General features: G+C 36.8%; 1 protein-coding gene across 2 annotated transcripts in view; it reads right to left on the bottom strand.

Moving 5' to 3' along the window:
• Positions 1 to 299: 299 nt before the first annotated feature.
• Positions 300 to 19,193, bottom strand: part of DHX15 (DEAH-box helicase 15) — a 44,436-nt gene continuing 25,542 nt past the window's right edge. For both annotated transcript variants that reach the window (XM_015624379.3, XM_033513550.1), the window contains exons 7-14: positions 18,111 to 18,197; positions 16,477 to 16,626; positions 16,206 to 16,314; positions 14,888 to 15,079; positions 11,957 to 12,079; positions 9,581 to 9,771; positions 2,080 to 2,249; positions 300 to 863 (exon numbers count right to left, since the gene is read on the bottom strand). In XM_015624379.3, coding sequence (XP_015479865.1) covers positions 746 to 863; positions 2,080 to 2,249; positions 9,581 to 9,771; positions 11,957 to 12,079; positions 14,888 to 15,079; positions 16,206 to 16,314; positions 16,477 to 16,626; positions 18,111 to 18,197 — 1,140 coding nt within the window. In that variant the 3' untranslated portion in view covers positions 300 to 745. The remainder of the gene's footprint in view (positions 864 to 2,079; positions 2,250 to 9,580; positions 9,772 to 11,956; positions 12,080 to 14,887; positions 15,080 to 16,205; positions 16,315 to 16,476; positions 16,627 to 18,110; positions 18,198 to 19,193) is intronic.

Raw genomic sequence — 19,193 nt, 5'->3', positions numbered from 1 at the left:
GGACACACTACTACAGTTCTGTCTGAAAAATATTTAGGGCTATGTTGGAAGAAAGCATTCTCCTAACACATCTGCATGCATTTTGAGTTTTCATTAGTAATTTTAACAAGTTTGCAAGGGATCGGCATTGTATGCATCGTATTATATCATCATTGTGCTGCTTAAACATCTGTACTTTTGATATTAAAATATTAAACTACTGCCATGTCAATCGAACAGCAGTTTAATAAGAGACTAAATGGGCATCTCATACTTCAATCAAAACAATAGAAATACTGACATACTGTGGCACAAAATTAGTATAAATAGACTTTATTGAAGTCAGTACCCTTGTACTGAAGCCGAAGATTGTGTCTACAGAAGCACAAGTTGTAACATTTCACAACTTCTAAAAGGAATGTCAACAATTACAACGATCATGCATACCATGGTCGATAATCACATTTTTTAGAAGCATTTTCAACCATTTCTAAAGAAATGCTTATAACATTGTTATATATAGAACTACTTTCAATAAACTGCAAAACATTGATTAGCTTTTCCAGTATGAGCTACAGTGTCAACACAAAAGGGAGGCATAAATGTTTAATTTATGAAATCAGAATGGAATATTTACTGTAAAGAAAAATTAAAAAGCTTTCAAATAAAGGCCATTATTGAACCAAAGTGAAGAGCACAACTTGAACTTTGAATCCTTTCATCTCTTAAAGCTGTCCTCTGAATAACTTCAGTTCAAAGCACAAATTCAGTACTGTGAGTATTCCTTGGACTGAAGTTTGGCAATGATGCGATCCAACTGTCTCTTTGCTTCGCACTGTGGAAAATTGCTCATGTCATAATATTGAGGGGCAATTTTCACCAGCCTGTCAAAAAAGGAAAAGCTTGTTACTGATACTCAAACTTTAAGATGCATCTTACATGAATTGTACAACTGAAGGAAACAAAGGTTATCCATTATTTTCAGCTCATTCTTAATTCTAAGACTAACTGAAATTCACACACATTTAAAACAGCAGTGCCATCCTGAGCAAGTGCTCAGGTCCAAAGCAAAAAGCACACGCACAAGTTTCATGAGATGCTCCTGTCTGGCCATGTGCCCCTTACAGACTCTTGCTGCTGCTTCAGTACCTGCCATGGTAACCCACACAGCCAGAGCCTCTGCTTAATGTCAGTCCGTCAGCCACAGAAGTCTATGCAAACATACACTTTTGTCTACAGTTCAGCCTTAGCTGTTTTAAACTTAAAAATACTACCAAGGCCATAGGATCCTGCTTTAGGTTAGACAGTGTCTGTTGGAACTAGATTTCTAAGCAGGGATTCAAACACATTTTCCATTAAGATACTACAGACAATATAAATATATATGCTATGTTTTCCAACTTATGAATCTTTAAACTTTTCTTGCCCTACAGTAAAATTACATTACAGTAATTGAAAAGCTTCCCGTGTCCCCAAAGCTTACTACAACCTGATAGTTAAGGTACAACTTTAAAGACAGGCAAAATGCTTCAGATCTCTGCTTGTCTGCAGAGATTCAGGCTTCTGATTACCTTGATATACTTAAGTTAATGAATAAATATCATGACTTGGCAAGGTTTACCACTATTATCACCTTATTCCTTAGAATTTTAAGAAAGCATGAAATGCTATTCAGAGTCTTCTGAAAAAGTCAGACAGAAGTCATCCTAGATCTTGAGAACAGAAGCAGTAATACTGAAGTACTGGTATCTCCTAACTCAGGTTAATTGCTCAAGCGGGTGCTAGGACATACCCCCAAACCTCACAACTCCAAGCAGCTCCAGGCTTACTGAAATAACTGCTTCTAAGTGAAGCTGTGCACTGCACACAGAGTCCAGGCATCAGAGGTCTAAACACAAAACCCATCAACAGGCACAAGTACCACAAAGAAAACCTTTAGTCATCTACAAGATCTCAAGCCCATACCGTTGCCATTCCTCAAACCATTTTTGTAAAACTAGCTTCAGGAAAAGTGAAAAGAATTTCCTCAACTTAAAAAAAGGGAAAAAACCCCGAAAGAACTCTACAGTAGATCATGACTGTTACAAGACTCCGGCTTACCATTCAGGCTTGATGTCTGTACATGTCCGGATGTAATTCTTTGTTGTAAGGACAAATTCGTTATACAGCACCCATTCTGGTTTGTGATCAAGAACAGTGGAGGGATGCAACTGCACCACCTGGTTATCTTTCACTGTTAAGTAATGCCCTGTTCGCTCCAAATGTGCCACCTAAATAAAAAGATATTTTTTCATTAACACAGGCAATCTTTAAATGAAACAATTTCAAGCTGATTGTTAAGTGTTCTATACAAAACATACTAACCCAACTTTTAAACCTCATCTAAATTTGGCACATTACTTGACCACTTCAAGTATTCGTGGTTTTTTATATATACAATCAAGATGCCAAATGTTTTTGCTAACTACCATGGTAAGTGTATATATTCTAATACACAATTCAAACAACATACAAAAATAATTGTCACCCGAAGAGAATAATCATTATTAGAACAGCAGCAAAGCAAACATAAAGTACTGGAAGGGAATATATACTGGACATGTTTGCAACATAACACAAAGTCAGCTGTGGTCTACTACAGACATCTCCTTCAAGCATTTAATTTGCAGTAGCCACTGTGGGACCAGTGTTATCCTTTTATGAGAGAGGTCTCACTACAGCATGAGATTCAGAGCTGGAAAATATAGGTTCAGCGACACACTTGTGCTGTGACCTTGGTGAAAATCAATTAACCTCCCTCTGACTAAGCCTCTTGCTCCATGAAAGGGAATAATGCCTGCCTTGCCAAGATGCTCCGATACCTAGCTCATTAAGATTTGGTAAAGCAGACAGTTATCCTTAGAATGATATCCTCTGAACGAACAGCTAATCTAACAGAACAAGTAACTAAAATTAACCCTCTGATACCAGTAATTGAAAATAACCTCATCTCATTTTATATACATACACACACAGAGTAAAAAGATTAAATAGGTTGGGCAGTGGCTGGAAGACACCGAAAATACATTTTTAGTAAAATCATTAGCTGTTTTCCTTTAATATAGACTGTATATTTCCTTGTTTTCTTGAATTCCTAGGTATATTTCACCTTTTTATTTGCCTAGTCAAGAACAAATTCCACCTATTAGGTTAAAACGCCAGGCCTTCTAAAGCAATAGCTACCTCCTCCAGTTTTAAGCCAGAATATCTCTTTACTAAGAAATTACTTACTTTGAGTGTGCTTCTCTTTAAAATGTTATGACATTAATATCCAGAACATGTTTTAGGAGAAGAACAAAGAATTTCAATAGTTTGCAAATTCTGTCATACAAGATTTGAGAGATAACACTTTATTTCAAGTCTGGGAAACCAAAAGAGGTTCCTTTAAATGGAGATTAACAGCAAACTTGCTGCAATGATTTAGGCCTAATTTTATTCAACTCAATACAACATCTGTACATACATACATAAAACAGCATCTATATATACAACATTAAATAGCAGTATAGGTGCAAATCAGACTAGACACTCATCTGTCACAGGCCTAGCACAAGCACAGCACACCTTGCTGTGGGATGATTTTTTTCAAAGAAGTTTTGTTTAAAAATCAATTTTATTTTTCAGATCAAAAGTATACATGCATACCAAAGTATCTGTTTTACCTGTTCTAGTTCTTCCTAGAAAAGGACAGAACAATGCATTATTTAGGTTTCATTCTAGTAAAGTGTGCTGTTGAATTCAATACAATTTACCTTCAGCACCTCTGTCGCACCCATATGTATTAAAAGACATACTCTACCTTTCTCAAATACAATTTCTTTTCCATGTAATTTGTAATGGTAGAGTTATGTTTCTTATTGACTTTGTGTAATTCTGAAGCATACTCAAAGAAAAATAAATGCTATGGAAACATACAGTTAGCTCGTAATTTCCAGGGAAGGACAGGAATCAGAATAACCCCCAAAGAAACAAAGCAAATGTTTGACCATTAGACCATTGATACCAGAGAAAAGCCACCTCTAGGTGGTTACTTCAATCCTTAACTGGCTTCAATCCTGAGCTGCAGTATTTGTCCTCTTTAAATGTTTCTAGAGTGTGCTTGTTGGCACACACCTTGGTAAAGAATTTCAGGGTCGGTGATGACAACTATTTGGAGAACTACACAGTGAAGCTACGGCTCCAGAGCAAGCCACAATGATCTGCTGCTGCATTTTCCTGCTCACTCCTGGTCTGGACTATTCCAGCACAGCTGACGAAGTCCATTCTTGCTTCCACTCTGTAAGTGTCCTGCCAGGTCACTGAGCTAGAAGAATTTAGAATGGCTCAGGCAGACAGCAAGGTTGACAGAAGGGAGCAAACAAGGACAAATGGGAGACAGCTTGTATGACTCCTCTGAAACCCTGGCCCACAAGCAATACCAGTGCCTGTAAATACAGGGGCGGTTGGACCAGGTCCTCCAGAGGGCACTTCACCTCAGCCATTCTGCGATGTTCTTCAGAGTACAGTGAGCATGAGCCTCTGCAGAAACCATAGGATCATAGGAAGTATGTCTAGGAAGTGGGTTCATTTTTTGATGAGTAGTGGTAGCAGGCAAGATACTACAGAAAATACCTGTACCCTGAGATCACCAAAGAACTAGTCTATCTGAACATGACTCTAAAAGAATGGGCAAGTGCCAAGCCAGTCCATCGCTGCAACAGATTGCTCTGCAGCCCCAGAAAGCCCACATAGCTCATGATTTACACATAATTATAGTATTTTTATGAACATGACAAACCCAAATGGAAACAGTGGCACATACCACCAGAGGAAAATGCTTCACTTCCAAGTTCTCATCACAATTTTACTAAGAACTACACATCCTCTTCTGAAATTTTAAGTATGCTTGTTTTTACTTATTAGCTATCATGTCATTGAATCTAGAGGGTAAAGTCAGGGGTCTTCAATCAAACATTAACACTAAATCCAAATGCACTTGGAAAGGTCAAAAGCAAGAATAGTATCGCAAGATCCAGCCCTTTTACATTTAATGCTATAGATTGTGGCATGCTAGTCTTGACAGACAGTTTAGAGAAATGACTGGTCCTTGTTCTCTCTGACAAAAGAATGTTAGCATGCACCAAACGAACCCTGGCAGTTGCCTGGATTTCCAAAATTTCTCCTTGCAGCACAGACAAGAATGTTTCTGAATTTATTGAAGAGTTTTACACCACTCTTCTGCATTTTTGAAGAGCAAAATTAATACTAATGTATGCACCAGTGACCACCTTTGTGTCATAGGTTTATTTTATTACCATTCTATTATTGTAGGAGCCTGATTATGTAAAGACTTCAAAATACACATAATTGCATACAAGCAGTAAGCACCAAAGACAAGTAGCATCAGGAATGAGATTTTAACTAGAAGGCAAATCATCTGACATTTTACTTCCTGTACAGTATTGGTCATTTAAGTTTATCCTCAGTAGTGACCATGATATATACAGCCTGTGTTTGGCTAAGTCACATCTCCCAAGAAAGATTAGAAGCTTGATCCCTATACCTTTCTAGCCAGGAGGGCCAATGTACCCTGGGGTGCATTAGGAAGAACACTGACAGGAGGATGAGGGAGGTGATCCTGCCCCTCTATTCAGCCATAGTGAGGTCCATCTGAAGTCTTCAGATCTGGGCTCTTAAGTACAAGGGAGATCCAGGAGCAGGTCCACAGAAGGGCTATAAAGATGATGAAAAGGACTGAAGCATCCCTGTTATGAGGAAAGGCTGAGGGAGCTGAGCCTGTTCAGCCTTGAAAAGAGGCACCTCATCAGTGCCTATCAGTATCTGAAGAGAGGGTGGCAGGGGGAAGGAGCCAGGTTCTTTTCGTGGCACCAAGCAATAGGACAAGAAGCAAAAGACAGAACTGGACTGAAGTTCCACTTGAACATGAAGAACTTCTTTACTGTGCAGTGACAGAGCACTGGGAGAGCCTGTCCAGAGTTTGTGGTTTCCCTCACTGGAGATATTCCAGAACTGTCTGAACACAATCCTGTGCTGTGTTCTCTAGGATGACTCTGAGCAGGGAGGTGGACAAGATAATGCAACTGTGGTCACTTCCAACCCAACCCATTCTTTCATTTGAAAACACAAGACTTGCTTCCACTTTTAAATTCTGATTTAAATTTTCAAGTATCAGTTCTCGTTCTGTCTTCAATACTAGATTGAAAATACAATGATAAAAACCTAGGTTACTTATAATAACTGATAAAACACAAAATCCCTAAGAGGAAGATGACCCATCTTTAAGATATTCTGTCATTTGCTTGCGTTTTCCCATTTGTTTCCTTAGCTTACTTTCTGTGGTGTAACTCTTTTTTGCTTAAACACAGTTACTTCAGCTACTATTAACACTTTAAAAGATTCCAAGCTTAGTTTTCAATGGATATCAGGGATAAGCCTCCATTAAGGGGTTACCTATTCTTGTGAATTACTTTGATCCCCAGCTAACACTAAGCTACAGTATTTATCCTATTTAGATTTTTCTATGAAGTATGCTTAGTTACTTAACAGAAGTAGGAGAAATAATCTAGACTTAGTTCTGGAACTTTATTACTGAACTATAAATGTATTACAGTTGTACAATATGCCAATTCCCCTCCCTTTCTAAGGCAGGCTATGTTCAGAACAAAAAATTGAAAAATCAGTACTCTTTTTACAAGGATCATCTCTTGCTGTATCTCACATATCCTTTGCATAGTCTGACGTGTGATACAGGAAGTTTTTAAAATAAGTTTTGCATTATAAGAACTAGAAGAAATCTGAGACAAAGCACAAAAATTTTAAAATACATTTAACTTCTTATCAATATCCATCTTTCCAGAAGTTCTACTATATACAGAACTGTAGACAGTTTTAAATTATTTTACTATTCACTTTACTTGTCTATGGCAGATTTATTGGAATTCAAATTTACATTTAAAATATGAAGGGTAAAAAGATAATTCATCACCAGCAGAAATTCCACAATTATCTGTCTCTGACACACAACTGAAGGCAGGTAAACACACTGTACTTAGTACTGATTACATAACCAGTAGTAATACAACAGTCAGTGCAAGCCTATACTGTCTGACCTAAACTACAGGTCTTAGTTAGTACAGAAAACTGAAATTTTGGGACTGGCTTTAGGACAATACGCAATTACTGAAGTACTAACAATGCAACAAATGAGAAGTATTTCAAGACAATGGCTGCTACTGCTTCTTCCAATTCACACTGCCTTTTAAAGTTTGGGAAGTTTAACAGGTCAACTTCTGCCATGTGTTATCCACAGACCTCAGTACTTTACATGCAGAAGCTATCTACAGTACATGCACACATTTATCAAGTGCCCACACTTGGAATTCCACATGTATTCTGTACTAAGAGGACAAAGGATGATGTATGCATTTCATTACTAAGGTTTTCTAAACAAGAGCCCCCAAATGCTACAGCCTGAATATTAGATCAGAGAGGGTGTAATGTGTATACAGACTACAATTTTAAGTACTTCAGCTGCTGGTAAATAACATCTGAGTATTTAAAATTTTTCTACTGAAGGTTTCTTAAAGCAACATGGAACTCATCACAGAAGGTTCAGAGTCAAGGTCAAATAGGTACTACACTGTATCATGGAGGTTTAAAGAGTTGAAGAAACTCAAACTAAAACAGGCTGAAACACTTTGAAGAAGAAGAGTAATGGCTAAAATGGCTTCCACTCCAAATAGTTTCAACATGTCTGCTATAGCAACCTCTTATACACTCCAAAAATTCAGTTAGGCATTTTGGTTGAGTGAGGCAGTAAGCAACCTACTGACCATGTAAGCCGAAGGAGACTTCTGGATAGGCTTTAATTTTCATCTGCACAAGCCACAGCAAGAATACTAAGTCAGATCTTTAACTCCTAAGACATAGAGACAAAAAAATCTACTTGCACCAACACTGGTGCAGCAGTTCCCCATGCATGGAAAAAGGTGTTTTCTAATAGGGAAACTCCAATTAGAGGAAGAGTTCCACTGAGTAACATAAAGCAAACTGAGAGCACACTAACTTCCAAGTACATGGCCTCTCCACAGGTCCAATTAAGTGAAAGAAGGCATGGGGTATAGTGCCAAACAAAAGTTCAGCTGTGGCACTCAGATCTGCCCAAAATGGAATGCTGGGCAGAACTATTCTTTGTCTTTAAAAACATTTACAGAATTAAAGGTGCAGGTGGGAATGTGTTCTGAAGCATTTGCCAAAAAATAGGCAGAAAGCATGCCCCAAATTCAAGGACTGAACTCACAGCCTACGTGTCTGAAAGTTTACAGCAAGAAAGGCTTTAGAACCACTTAATTATTTAAAAGCAGCCAACAGCCTTAATCTCCCATTTGCATTACAGTCAAATGCAGTTGCTGACATTGATATTTCTGTATTCTGAAAACCCAGGAACATGTTTCTGCTGCAGACTGGCTGGCCGAGCCCTGGAGACAGCACTTGGCAGGGGCAGTTTAAGGACAGGGTGCCCAAGTCTGTGCCCCAGTTTGGGAATGTAAGTGCAGTGCTTGTCAGGCCCATGCCATCTTCACCTGCACAGCACTGACTGGCAAATGTTTTTGTTTAAACATCACGAGACTGCACCCCAAGGGAAAAATTAGGAAATTCCATGGGAACTGGTCAGCCTCTTAAAGATAGCAAGATTGTGCTCTCAGAAGCAAGGTATTAGGCTCTAACAGATGTGTCAAATGCTTTTTTTTATATGAAAAGCATTATCACAACAGTCCAGAGTCAATGGGGATGAAGAATCACAATTTGTATCTGCAAGAGCTAGCAGAGACTCTAGCAGTCCTAAGGATGAATGCTGAAGAGAAAAAACACAGCAGGATGGGACTAAGGGGAAAAAAAACCAACCCCAAACAACCCCCCCCCAAAAACCGAACCCCACAAACAAACAAACAAACCCAAACAAACAAACAAAAACAACCAAAACCCCAAGCAGCCTACCCCATTCTAGTCTGGGGCATGCTTAACCTGATATGCAAAGTATGCAGGTTGCAGCAGTGGAGACTGGCTTCCATAGCATCCTGGCTCAAGCAGCAAATGCATTTCAAATACTATACATCTCGAGATCACAGAAGTGCTCCAGTATCTGACTCATGTAATTGAAAAGTAAAATATAAATATTGAAAAATATATGAAAGAAAATACTCTCTGTAAAGATCACATATTTTTCATATTTATATACTATACTTCCCCTTTTGGTATCAGATTACAAATAACTTTACATAAAACATTTCAAAGTAACTGTAGAATATGTAATTCTAGTTCATGAATGGTCATGCCAGAAAGATTTTCATATGCTAGTAAGACTGCGTACAACTTTCTTTCTATTTGACTAAAGCATGTGCTGCTTGAGTCATCACCTAGCAACCTGACAAAGACTACATGGCAATATAGTTAGCCAGATGTGATTTTAAGTAACATTTATTATGCTTTAGTAAATTGTAACAATGGTACTTACATCTTGAGTCATATAAACACTAATTTCTCTATGAGAATACACACATACCTGCATGAAATACCCAGTAACTAATGCCTTTCTTATGTTGATGTAATAGTCTCGGCTGGTAAAATCTGTGCTTCTACGAGGCAAATTAAATCTATCCATGATTCGTGACAGCTGTTGGCGTACATTGTCTGCAGACATCAGGGACCTGTAGTTAATGAAGTTGTCATAACACCACTGAACCGACTCATGATCTGCAACATAAGAAAACATGAATCAAAATTAGAACAAGTAAATAAAATAACAACTAACCGATTCATCAGTCAGATGAACCAGAAAAAAATATCCACAGATTTTATAGATGGTAACTGCTCTTGGTTTATTCAGTTGATTTCTTGCACTAGGTAAGTTGCCAAAACTTTTCTACTCAGGAAGCACATGGTCAGGACAGAAGGAAAAGCAGGGTTTTTTCCCCTCACCAATAAAACATAAATATAACATAAACACAACCATAAACACAATATTTCAGCTATTTTACTGAAATACCACGCCAATAAAATTTGGACACTTCAAAAATCCCATCCTTCAATTAGCAAAATCATCTTCCAAACCTGACATGTAAAACATAATGTGATGTCAGGAACACTGCACACAGCCTTTAACTCCAGCATGCAATGAACATATAAGAAACCTGTATGTAATTACACTGCATTTGAGAAATGAAACCCTACTTAAATTAAGCACTCAAGTAACAGTAAGAGCTATACAAACAGTCTGCTCTAAGTGTAACACACCTCACAGAAGTTTTATTAAATGTGACTGGTAAAATACAGCCACTGTAACAGAACTCTGTACTCTAAATGTTCCTACTGCTGATAGCTATGAGAAATCTGATGAAACAGCAAACCTCAGCCATTCTGTCAGTATAAATACCTTCATGTTCAAAATCAAGAAACCCAGTTCTCCCTAGCAATTCTCTGACTTTTCAAGTAAAGCTCTTCTAATCTTTGTCAGTTTATTAATCAAATGAAGCCAGCCTTAAAAATTAAAACTTAGGTAACTCTAAGAAAGAAAACTCTTCTTTATTTGCACTGAAAAAAGTGAAGGTTATGGAAGTCAAGGCAAATCCAACTTCTTGCACTTTGTTTTACAGAATATATTTGAATGAAATATGAATGAAGGTGTTGTACAGTTATTATTCTACTGCACAGTATCATAACACACTACTTTCTAAGCCAACTGAACTATGAATCATAGATAACCTATAGATCTTTTATATTGTTCTAGATCTACAAACAGTAGTAGCACTTTGTCTTCTGATCCCAAAAGTCAATTCACAATTTCACAAGATGATTCCTGAAATAATTCCATCCCTCAGTAACCTGAGTATTAAAGCAATGGTTTCCAGAAACATGCAAAAATTGCCCACCAGATGTTCTGGATCCTATTAATGAAAAAGTTAACAGGAAAAAAACAAGCAGCATGTCCTCAATTTACTGATGTTTAATGAAAGCTTCTCAGCTATTGTTCGTATTATAAACTGAATGCATTTGTTCGTAATTTTGCACTTGTTTTGGGTTGCCACATAGTGACACTGTTAGAAGGTTTCAATAAAAAATTTCTAAATCAAACCTGTAACAGAAAGAGGCATTAAGGTGCATTTCTTTTTACCCAGGGTAAAAAGACTGCTTGTTTTTTGTTTTCTAACAGGAAAGTATAACTGGAGCACCTAAGTTTACATGGCTGAGAGTTTGTAAGTCTTTTTACTTGCCACCAATATATGTCACTGTTTTAAAAAGTGGGTCACTTTCTCATTTTCCAAGAGAACTCCTAACTTCACTTGCTCATTCTGATCTTCTTTAAGCTGCTAAAATATACTTCAGCTGTGTTGAAGAGGATCATATATTTTCTCTAAATTCCATCCACAGAAATTATATAATTGAAACATATGTATCCCACAGATCTACATTATTTCTTGTTGATGCATCATCCCTTTGCCTCTCAGTCTATTCCAAGCATTGTTACAGAATCCCTAACTACACTAAGAAGTTAGGATTAAAAAGGTTTTTGTTCTAGGAACACAACCTTCTCCAAATTCACAGTTTTTTCTGCACTGCTCTCCCTGAAAAATCACTAAGCAATTATGCAGACTTTTTTATAATTAATATTAGATAAACTTCCAATATTTCTTAATTACAGGAACACTTGCTTCCTTCTGTCCAAGGTTACCAGGCATTGATTTAGAAGCCTGGATTGTTTGCATGCTCATCAGCTTATTATGAGATTGCTTGGGTAGTTTTTTGGTTTTGTTTGACCCCCAAAAGAAAGTAGCACTTAAATAACAAAACCCAAGCCTTTCCAGTGTCCTTGGAACCCAGAAACAGAAGTTGGCAGCACAAAGCATAACAAATAATTTTACTAAAACAGACACAGACTTACTTTGCTTGAAAGCATGGTAGACATTCAGCAACGTCAAATGATCTCCATCTATGTGGGCAAACCTCATCTTGGCTTCATCTGCTGCTTTCTTTGCTTCCGTGGGGCGAACAAAACACTGTGGGACTAAACAAGGTTGGTATGGGCCCAACACAAACGCCCATATCGATGAGTCACGCATTCACAGATAGAGGAACAAGGCCTAGCTAGGTCAGTTCACAGAGCATAGGGCAGGGCAGGATGGCCTCCAATTGCATCTTGGACTGTTTACTACCTTGATTTGGTACATCAACACCTAACCACATCTGTAAGACAAGAGGGTTTCAAAGCTACAGAGTACCTGATTATTTTAATAGAATTATATGTACGCATCAAAATCTCTAGTCTGAAGGCCATCAAGGTTACGTACACAGACTGGAAGGCTAAACAAATCTTAGTTCAAATCCAGTGCTGATAGCTCTACCAGGAGCTAGTACCCTGTGGAATCAAACACTTCAATAATTACAAATTTGCTTCTTCAGAAAGCCCCTGCAGACAAAGCAAATAGATCTGAAACTGTAGTGTACTAGCACAGTCTAAACCAACTTGAGGTTGGATTATCACAAGTCTGTTACTAAACAGAACACACCCACATGGTATTGCTATCAGCACTGGTATACAGAAACATGTGAATGAAGGTATTAATAAGTCTAAAGGCTGTGATGGTAGCGGTAGTGGTGGAAGGTTAAACCGTCCTTTGGCACTACTTCAAATAAAAAATATATATCAAAAAATGCAACATGATGAGCTTTCTCTATCATTATATTCTCTTACATACATATGACTCCTCTCACTTCCATCCAAAAATCATGTTTTACCATTTATTTTCCAGACACAAACTAGCAAGACCATAAATAGTATTGCTGCCAACTTAATTCATGGTCTGTCAACATAGTGTGTTGACAGTATGTTCTAAGACTGCTATCAATCCACAAGATCTTGGAAGTAGTTATAAGAGATCGGCTGGGACAGGGAGGTTGCATCAGGTCACCCACTGTGATTCCTTCCAACCTTGCCCATTTTGTGATTTACTTTATAGATATTTACACCAGAAAATAAATCAGTTTGGTCTTAAGTAGGTGTAATTTTGATGAGGTTAAATTTGAAAAAAATTAATGATTAGATACTAAAAATTTTTTTATCTTTGTCCAGCTGCTTGGGACTACATTAGTTTTCTCATTAACTGAAGCCCTGCAATCACATGATAACGAACACCTCTTTGCATGACGTATCCCTACCAAACGAGGGCTTTTTTGTGCAGTTTTATGTACTTTTTCTTTATTCTTAAATTTGCATAAAAGCCCAAAGCACTAGATACTGTGAGCTGAATACTAGATGCAACTTGAGGGAGGAAAAAAATAAATAAATCACACTTTAACAGTGAATCATGGTAACAAATCAATAAAGACCAATGCATTAAAGAAAATGGAAATGCAGGTGTGAAATAAACACCCTGTATAATGGGTCCTGCATTTGAAAAAAAGAGATGATATCAAGTGTATTTTAATTTCTAACTTGTACTAATAAAACCAAAATTCAGATTATTCTATCACTCTCTTAACTCGGTGCTTTGAAAAGTAATAGTACTTTCCATACCAAAGCATGACACCATGGCTCTTATAAAATGTAGTATAATCGTTTAATCTGCTCATTTATTTAATGCTATTTTTGCTTGTTTCTGTCACGTAGTTTCCCATTTAGTCCAAATTAAATACATGGATTGCTATCAACAACCTGACAATCTTTATGTGCACATAATGCACCAAAACATACTATTATGCTGCTGGTTTGAAGTGCTTACTTTGGGAAACAGCCCTCACAAGGACCAGGACTATGGGTTTTTTTTAAGAATAGAATTTTAGTTATGACCCATACATTAACCAGCTTCAACCCATTTTTATTTTTCCCCCAAAACTTATTTATCATTATGTTAATTGTGGTTTAAAACAAAGAAAGTATCATGGCCTGGGAAAAAGTAAATTGGAAAAGGAGTAAGGCAAATCAATTGAAGACCATGGACCAAAATACTAAACTGAGTTGTTTTACAGTAGATACTGGGGGCAGAAGGGGGAAGGGAAGAGGAAGACAGGCACCAACCTACCACCACCTCCGCAATTAAGCCTACTATTTAATTAAAGAAAAATATTATGATTCTGCCCTGCCCATCTGCTCTGAGTCTGAACAATCATAACTCTGAAACAAACATTTCAACTTGTTGTTAAAGACTTTCATATAAATATATTGTAAGACTAAACTGAAGCAACAGATTTTACACTTAATCAAAATTTTTTTTTTTTTTTTTTTTCTCCATCCAACCAAGTTAAGCATGTCAGCAATACACCTGCACTGTGCAAAGCCTGGTAAATCCAAGCTTCTTTTTTTCCCTTTGAAAGTACTGACTGCTCTCCAGTTTTGCCATTTAATATCTGAAAAATGTACCATGTACAAGCTTATGATTTAATATAAATTATACTCTAATCCCTTTGAGACGACTGTGATTTATCAAAGTGCAGAAGAATGCACAATACAAAATTGATGTTACTGCCTTAAAAATTAGTAGCTGAGATGACATTTCTAGGCCTGACTATGAACTGAAATAGAAATTTCTGTTCCACTAGCCTGACTCCCCATCCCCAACAATTCAAATATATACATTTTTAACTGATGTTAGGAGCAAATTCTTAGAACATTTTATCACAAGTTTTCAACATTAATACTCACTAGCTTCAACATCTCTACATAAATCCATAATAACTGAACCCATATATGAAATTTTAAAAAGCAATTCTAATTTTATTAAAAATATATTTCTGTTATTTTTCTGATGTGGGAAAATTAAATTTTCCCCAAACTGAAGATCTGCAATTTGTTTAGTTTCTCTTTTCCTGCTATTACCTGACAACATGGCAGTAATAGATAGGACCTCATTAGAACAGTTGTAGTCACAGCTTGCAATAACCATTTTAGCCAGCTGTGGATCCAATGGAAATTCAGCCATCATGGATCCCAATTCAGTCAAGTCTCCATCATCATTTAAAGCAGCCAGATAATTCAAAAGCTCTAAAGCTCTCATCAGAGTTTCGGGAGCTGAAAGGAAAAAATGAAAAAAAAAGTAAATTCGCACATTAACCAAAAGGCTCTGAATCAGCAAAAACTGAGGAAGCACAGACTGTTATTAGGTATCTTTTTTTTTTTTCCCCTCCATTCATAGCATCCAAATGCAAAATTGTTACCAAATCCAGCAATACACACCCAAGCACGAATGAATGGAGGCGGCAGGGAGGGAACACTTATTTAGAAAAGCTTTAAACTAAATCACAAGCTTTGAATATTTGAAGATTACTGCTTTTCAAAATTCAGATAGCAGTGGCATTGTGAAATATTCAGTACCAGTAATATCACTTCTCCCTGCAGATACTTTTTCCCTTGTTCCATACTAAATAGATCAATAGTCCTAAAGTTTCAGCCATGTCAACTCTAGATACCTGAAGTCTTTCAGAAAGCCAGTAAGAATGTTCTCTATCTTGCATTCCATTCCTCACACAGTCAGTATTAAGCCACAAAGCAAAACAAAAGGAAATCTCCAAGTCTTTCTGCTAAGCTATCATACATGTTGATAAGCTAAGCTATCATACAGAACAAACTGTTCTGTAGAAATATCTAAAAACTTACAGACTATGTCAGATTTTAATTTTAGCGGAAAAGCAACTAAATTATTTATATATGATTGATTTACATTTTTGATTAACACTGTAACAGTGCGATTTTGAAGCATCTATGAACATTTAACACTCAGAAGAAAGATGCATATAAACTGCAGTTTGAGCAAAACCATGTGTTCAGCTTTAGAAAAGTCCAGCCCATTTTATTTACGAACAGTTGTTAACTGATTGCACAATTAGAATGTGTAATCAAGGTGATAAGTAAAAAACCCTCAAATAACAGACTTTCTAATGCCAAGAATTTTCTGTTAATCTCTGAAGGCAAGGGGCTTTCAGTAGCATCCTTGGTTCCACTAAAAGCTCTTACTCAGAAAGAAAAGGCTTGCTTGGATATGATACAGAGCATTAAATTTCAGGATAAACAAAAGACATTCCTTACAGGTTACAATTTTTAAAAAAAACCCAGAAAAAGACAATGAGAGGATTTATTCCATGTTGTCATTATATAAAGTAGTCACAAAAATAAAGATCGGAAAGATGGAAAGAGATACCTGGAGGATCCATAAAATCAAAGTGCACCAAATCATCTATACCAAGCTTCTTGAGCTGTAATACTACAGATCCTAAGTTAGACCTCAAAATTTCAGGGTATGTGTTGTCCTGGGGGGATGAGGGGGGAAAAAAAAAAAGAAAATTTGTAACACTTCTTCCAGACACTTTGCACTACAGAAGCATTCAAATTCTAATTTTGTTTAACAGCACAGCACTCAACAACCTGAATCAGACATTCTTATGAACACAATGTAAAATCCACAATCTTACCTGCATTTCAGTTTTGTAGGCTTTCTCTGTATAAAGTCTGAAGCACTTGCCTGGTCGAGTACGACCAGCACGGCCAGCTCGCTGCTGGGCAGATGCTTTACTGATCGCAGTCACCAACAGAGACTCCACCCTGATACGAGGATTGTACACCTATTTCAAAGAGGAGGCAGAGCAGGACAGAAGGTAAAAGAATAAACAGTGTTCAGGACAACTATCCAAACTGTTTTATGCAACTTAAAAATAAGTTTACATTGTACATATCTGAAAAGAAAAATAACTGGCTACAAAAGACTCTCGAGAGCTTCAAATACAACTGCCTAGAGAATAGAATCTTTTATCCATCTGTTAACAGCAACTCCTGCAATTTATAAAAATAAAGTCTTTATTTTTAAATAAGATTTTCATGGCAAAAGGAGTATGTCCAGTTTGTTCTACAGAGTGCTAAACACTAATGATGATCAAAAAATTCCATAAAAACATTGTCTTCCTATAATGACACAGTTGAATAATCACATTCTAGAGACCAGAAAAATCTAACATTAATGTTTTATGCAACTGTAAAGATCAGGCCAATGACAAAAGAAAGTTGTTTCAAGGGTACATGCAGACTATCACAGTACAATATATCTGCTGGTATTTACTGTAAAACTTCCACTGCAGTCATACCTAAAGAGCAGCCCTGCCAGCTCAGTAGGGCTCATGGAAAGGAACACACTGAAAACAAAGGCAGCAGTCCAACAGAAGTTGCAGCTGAAGATATTCTCAGTCCATGTTTTAAAACATTTCTGGTATGATTCAGTATAAAATATGTACAGAAACCTTAGTTTTTATACCGGAAGAATACCTTCTATCAAAAGAACTATTTGTGAAAAAAAGTTCAGCCTTAATGGTGATGGAAATTTGTGCATAAAAACACACTGGCTGTTCTCACATTCTGCTGTGTGTCTGTCTCATTTTGCAAAAGTTAAAAAGGCTGACAGTGTGTACCACTATTAAAGGAAAAGACTAAGAAACTGAGTTATAAAGAAAGCTACATTTAGTCAAAAAAACAAACGAAGACAATGACATTCATATTCTGTTTTATGTAGCTACTGGGTTGACTATCAGAAAGCTACTTCAGCTCCTCTGAACACTCTATGATGTTCCAAGAACCACAATATGATCCTGATTACAATCTTCAGGCCTGCAACAGTGTATGATAAATACTCACAAGAAGCAGCAGGGATCATTACTTCTCATTTTAGTGCTGGAGTTTTCTAAGTTGACTTAAAAGAAGAGGAGGCTTCTAGAACCACTTTTATTTACTTTCATACAATTTGTTTTACTTGAGCATCCTCAAGCATAGACACACAGTACAGAACTACCCTTCCTATAGTATCTAGAGAAACTTAATTCCAAGACTAACACAATTTTCACATTTCTTTATTTTTTAAAATAAAATTATTCTAGCTAAAGTTTGTGGACTAAGTGCAAATCATATGAATTTTAAGTTAAAAACAAAACAAATCCAAACTAACCCAAGTTCAAGATTTCAACTGTAAAAAGACCTGTCAGTGTTTGCAAAGGGAAGAGCAGCCAGAGCAAGCCAGATTCCATCAATTTTCCTACTATAAAGATGAAAAAATAGTACTTACCTTCTGTTTTGCAAAGCCAGGATCAATCACAAACACTACACCATCTATTGTCAATGATGTCTCAGCAATGTTAGTGGACACGACAACCTGTCAAAAAAACCAAAACAAAACCCCAAACAACGAAATGAAACTACTTCATCCTGAAGATGAAGGGCTCCAATTTTGTCTCAGCACAAAAAACTTTCAGTAAACTTCATACCACTTAATAACTACCACAGTTGTGCTCCAACACTTTCATGGCATGACCTGAAATCAACCAGAGGAACTTCTAGTGAAAAGAAAGCAATTTTCATCCACTGTTTTTTGCTCCCCTATGGGTCTATTAACAACATAACAAACTGTTAGTTGAGAAAAATTAAGAGTAAAAATTTAACTTATGAAACCACTGTTCAAACTTTTTTCTCACATCTCTGTTACAAAATGACAAGTTGTACTGGAACCCTTTAACATCATCTATTAATTCTAGCTTTTTACCTTTTTCTGAAAGCCAGGGTAAACCAGTTAAGAAATATTAAATCAAAAGTTATATATGCTACCAGCACAGTATTTTATTTGGTTTGAAATGAAGTTGTTATCAACATGTTCCAGTTAAATCGTGAACAGTATGTATTTAATTTCTACGTTGTCTTTTTCTATTACCAGCTATTCAAACACCTTTACATATCCTTAATGTTACATTCTTAGCTTTTCAGAAGGTTAAGTCACATGCAAAAATTGAAGCAAAGGTGACTATCAGAGTTCCCAGGCTTCGTTTGCCACCATTTAAATTTTTATGTCCAGAGATGCAGTGTAACAGGCTATGGATACAATCAGCTCTCATTCATTCCAACAGTGACCACACTGAATCAAGTTATTAGTGTGCTATTGTCTCAGAAAAGACCCAAAACCTGTTCAGCACTTCATCAAAAGTGCTTACCCTTCACTTCCTAATTTCGAAGCATTTTGTCATCACTGTTTTCAGTTTATCAGTTAGAACTGGAGAGACTCCTAATACTTAGTTCAGAATTGCAACGAGGCCAGTGACAGCTGATTTCTCTTCCTACTGGCTGATCACTTTGCCAGTCAGTCACTCATCACACTCAG

This window comes from Parus major, chromosome 4 (genome assembly GCF_001522545.3).
Source record: "Parus major isolate Abel chromosome 4, Parus_major1.1, whole genome shotgun sequence".
NCBI classification, from domain to species: domain Eukaryota; kingdom Metazoa; phylum Chordata; class Aves; order Passeriformes; family Paridae; genus Parus; species Parus major.
Note: the sequence above shows the minus strand (reverse complement) of the source record. Positions and strands in the feature narration are given on the sequence as shown.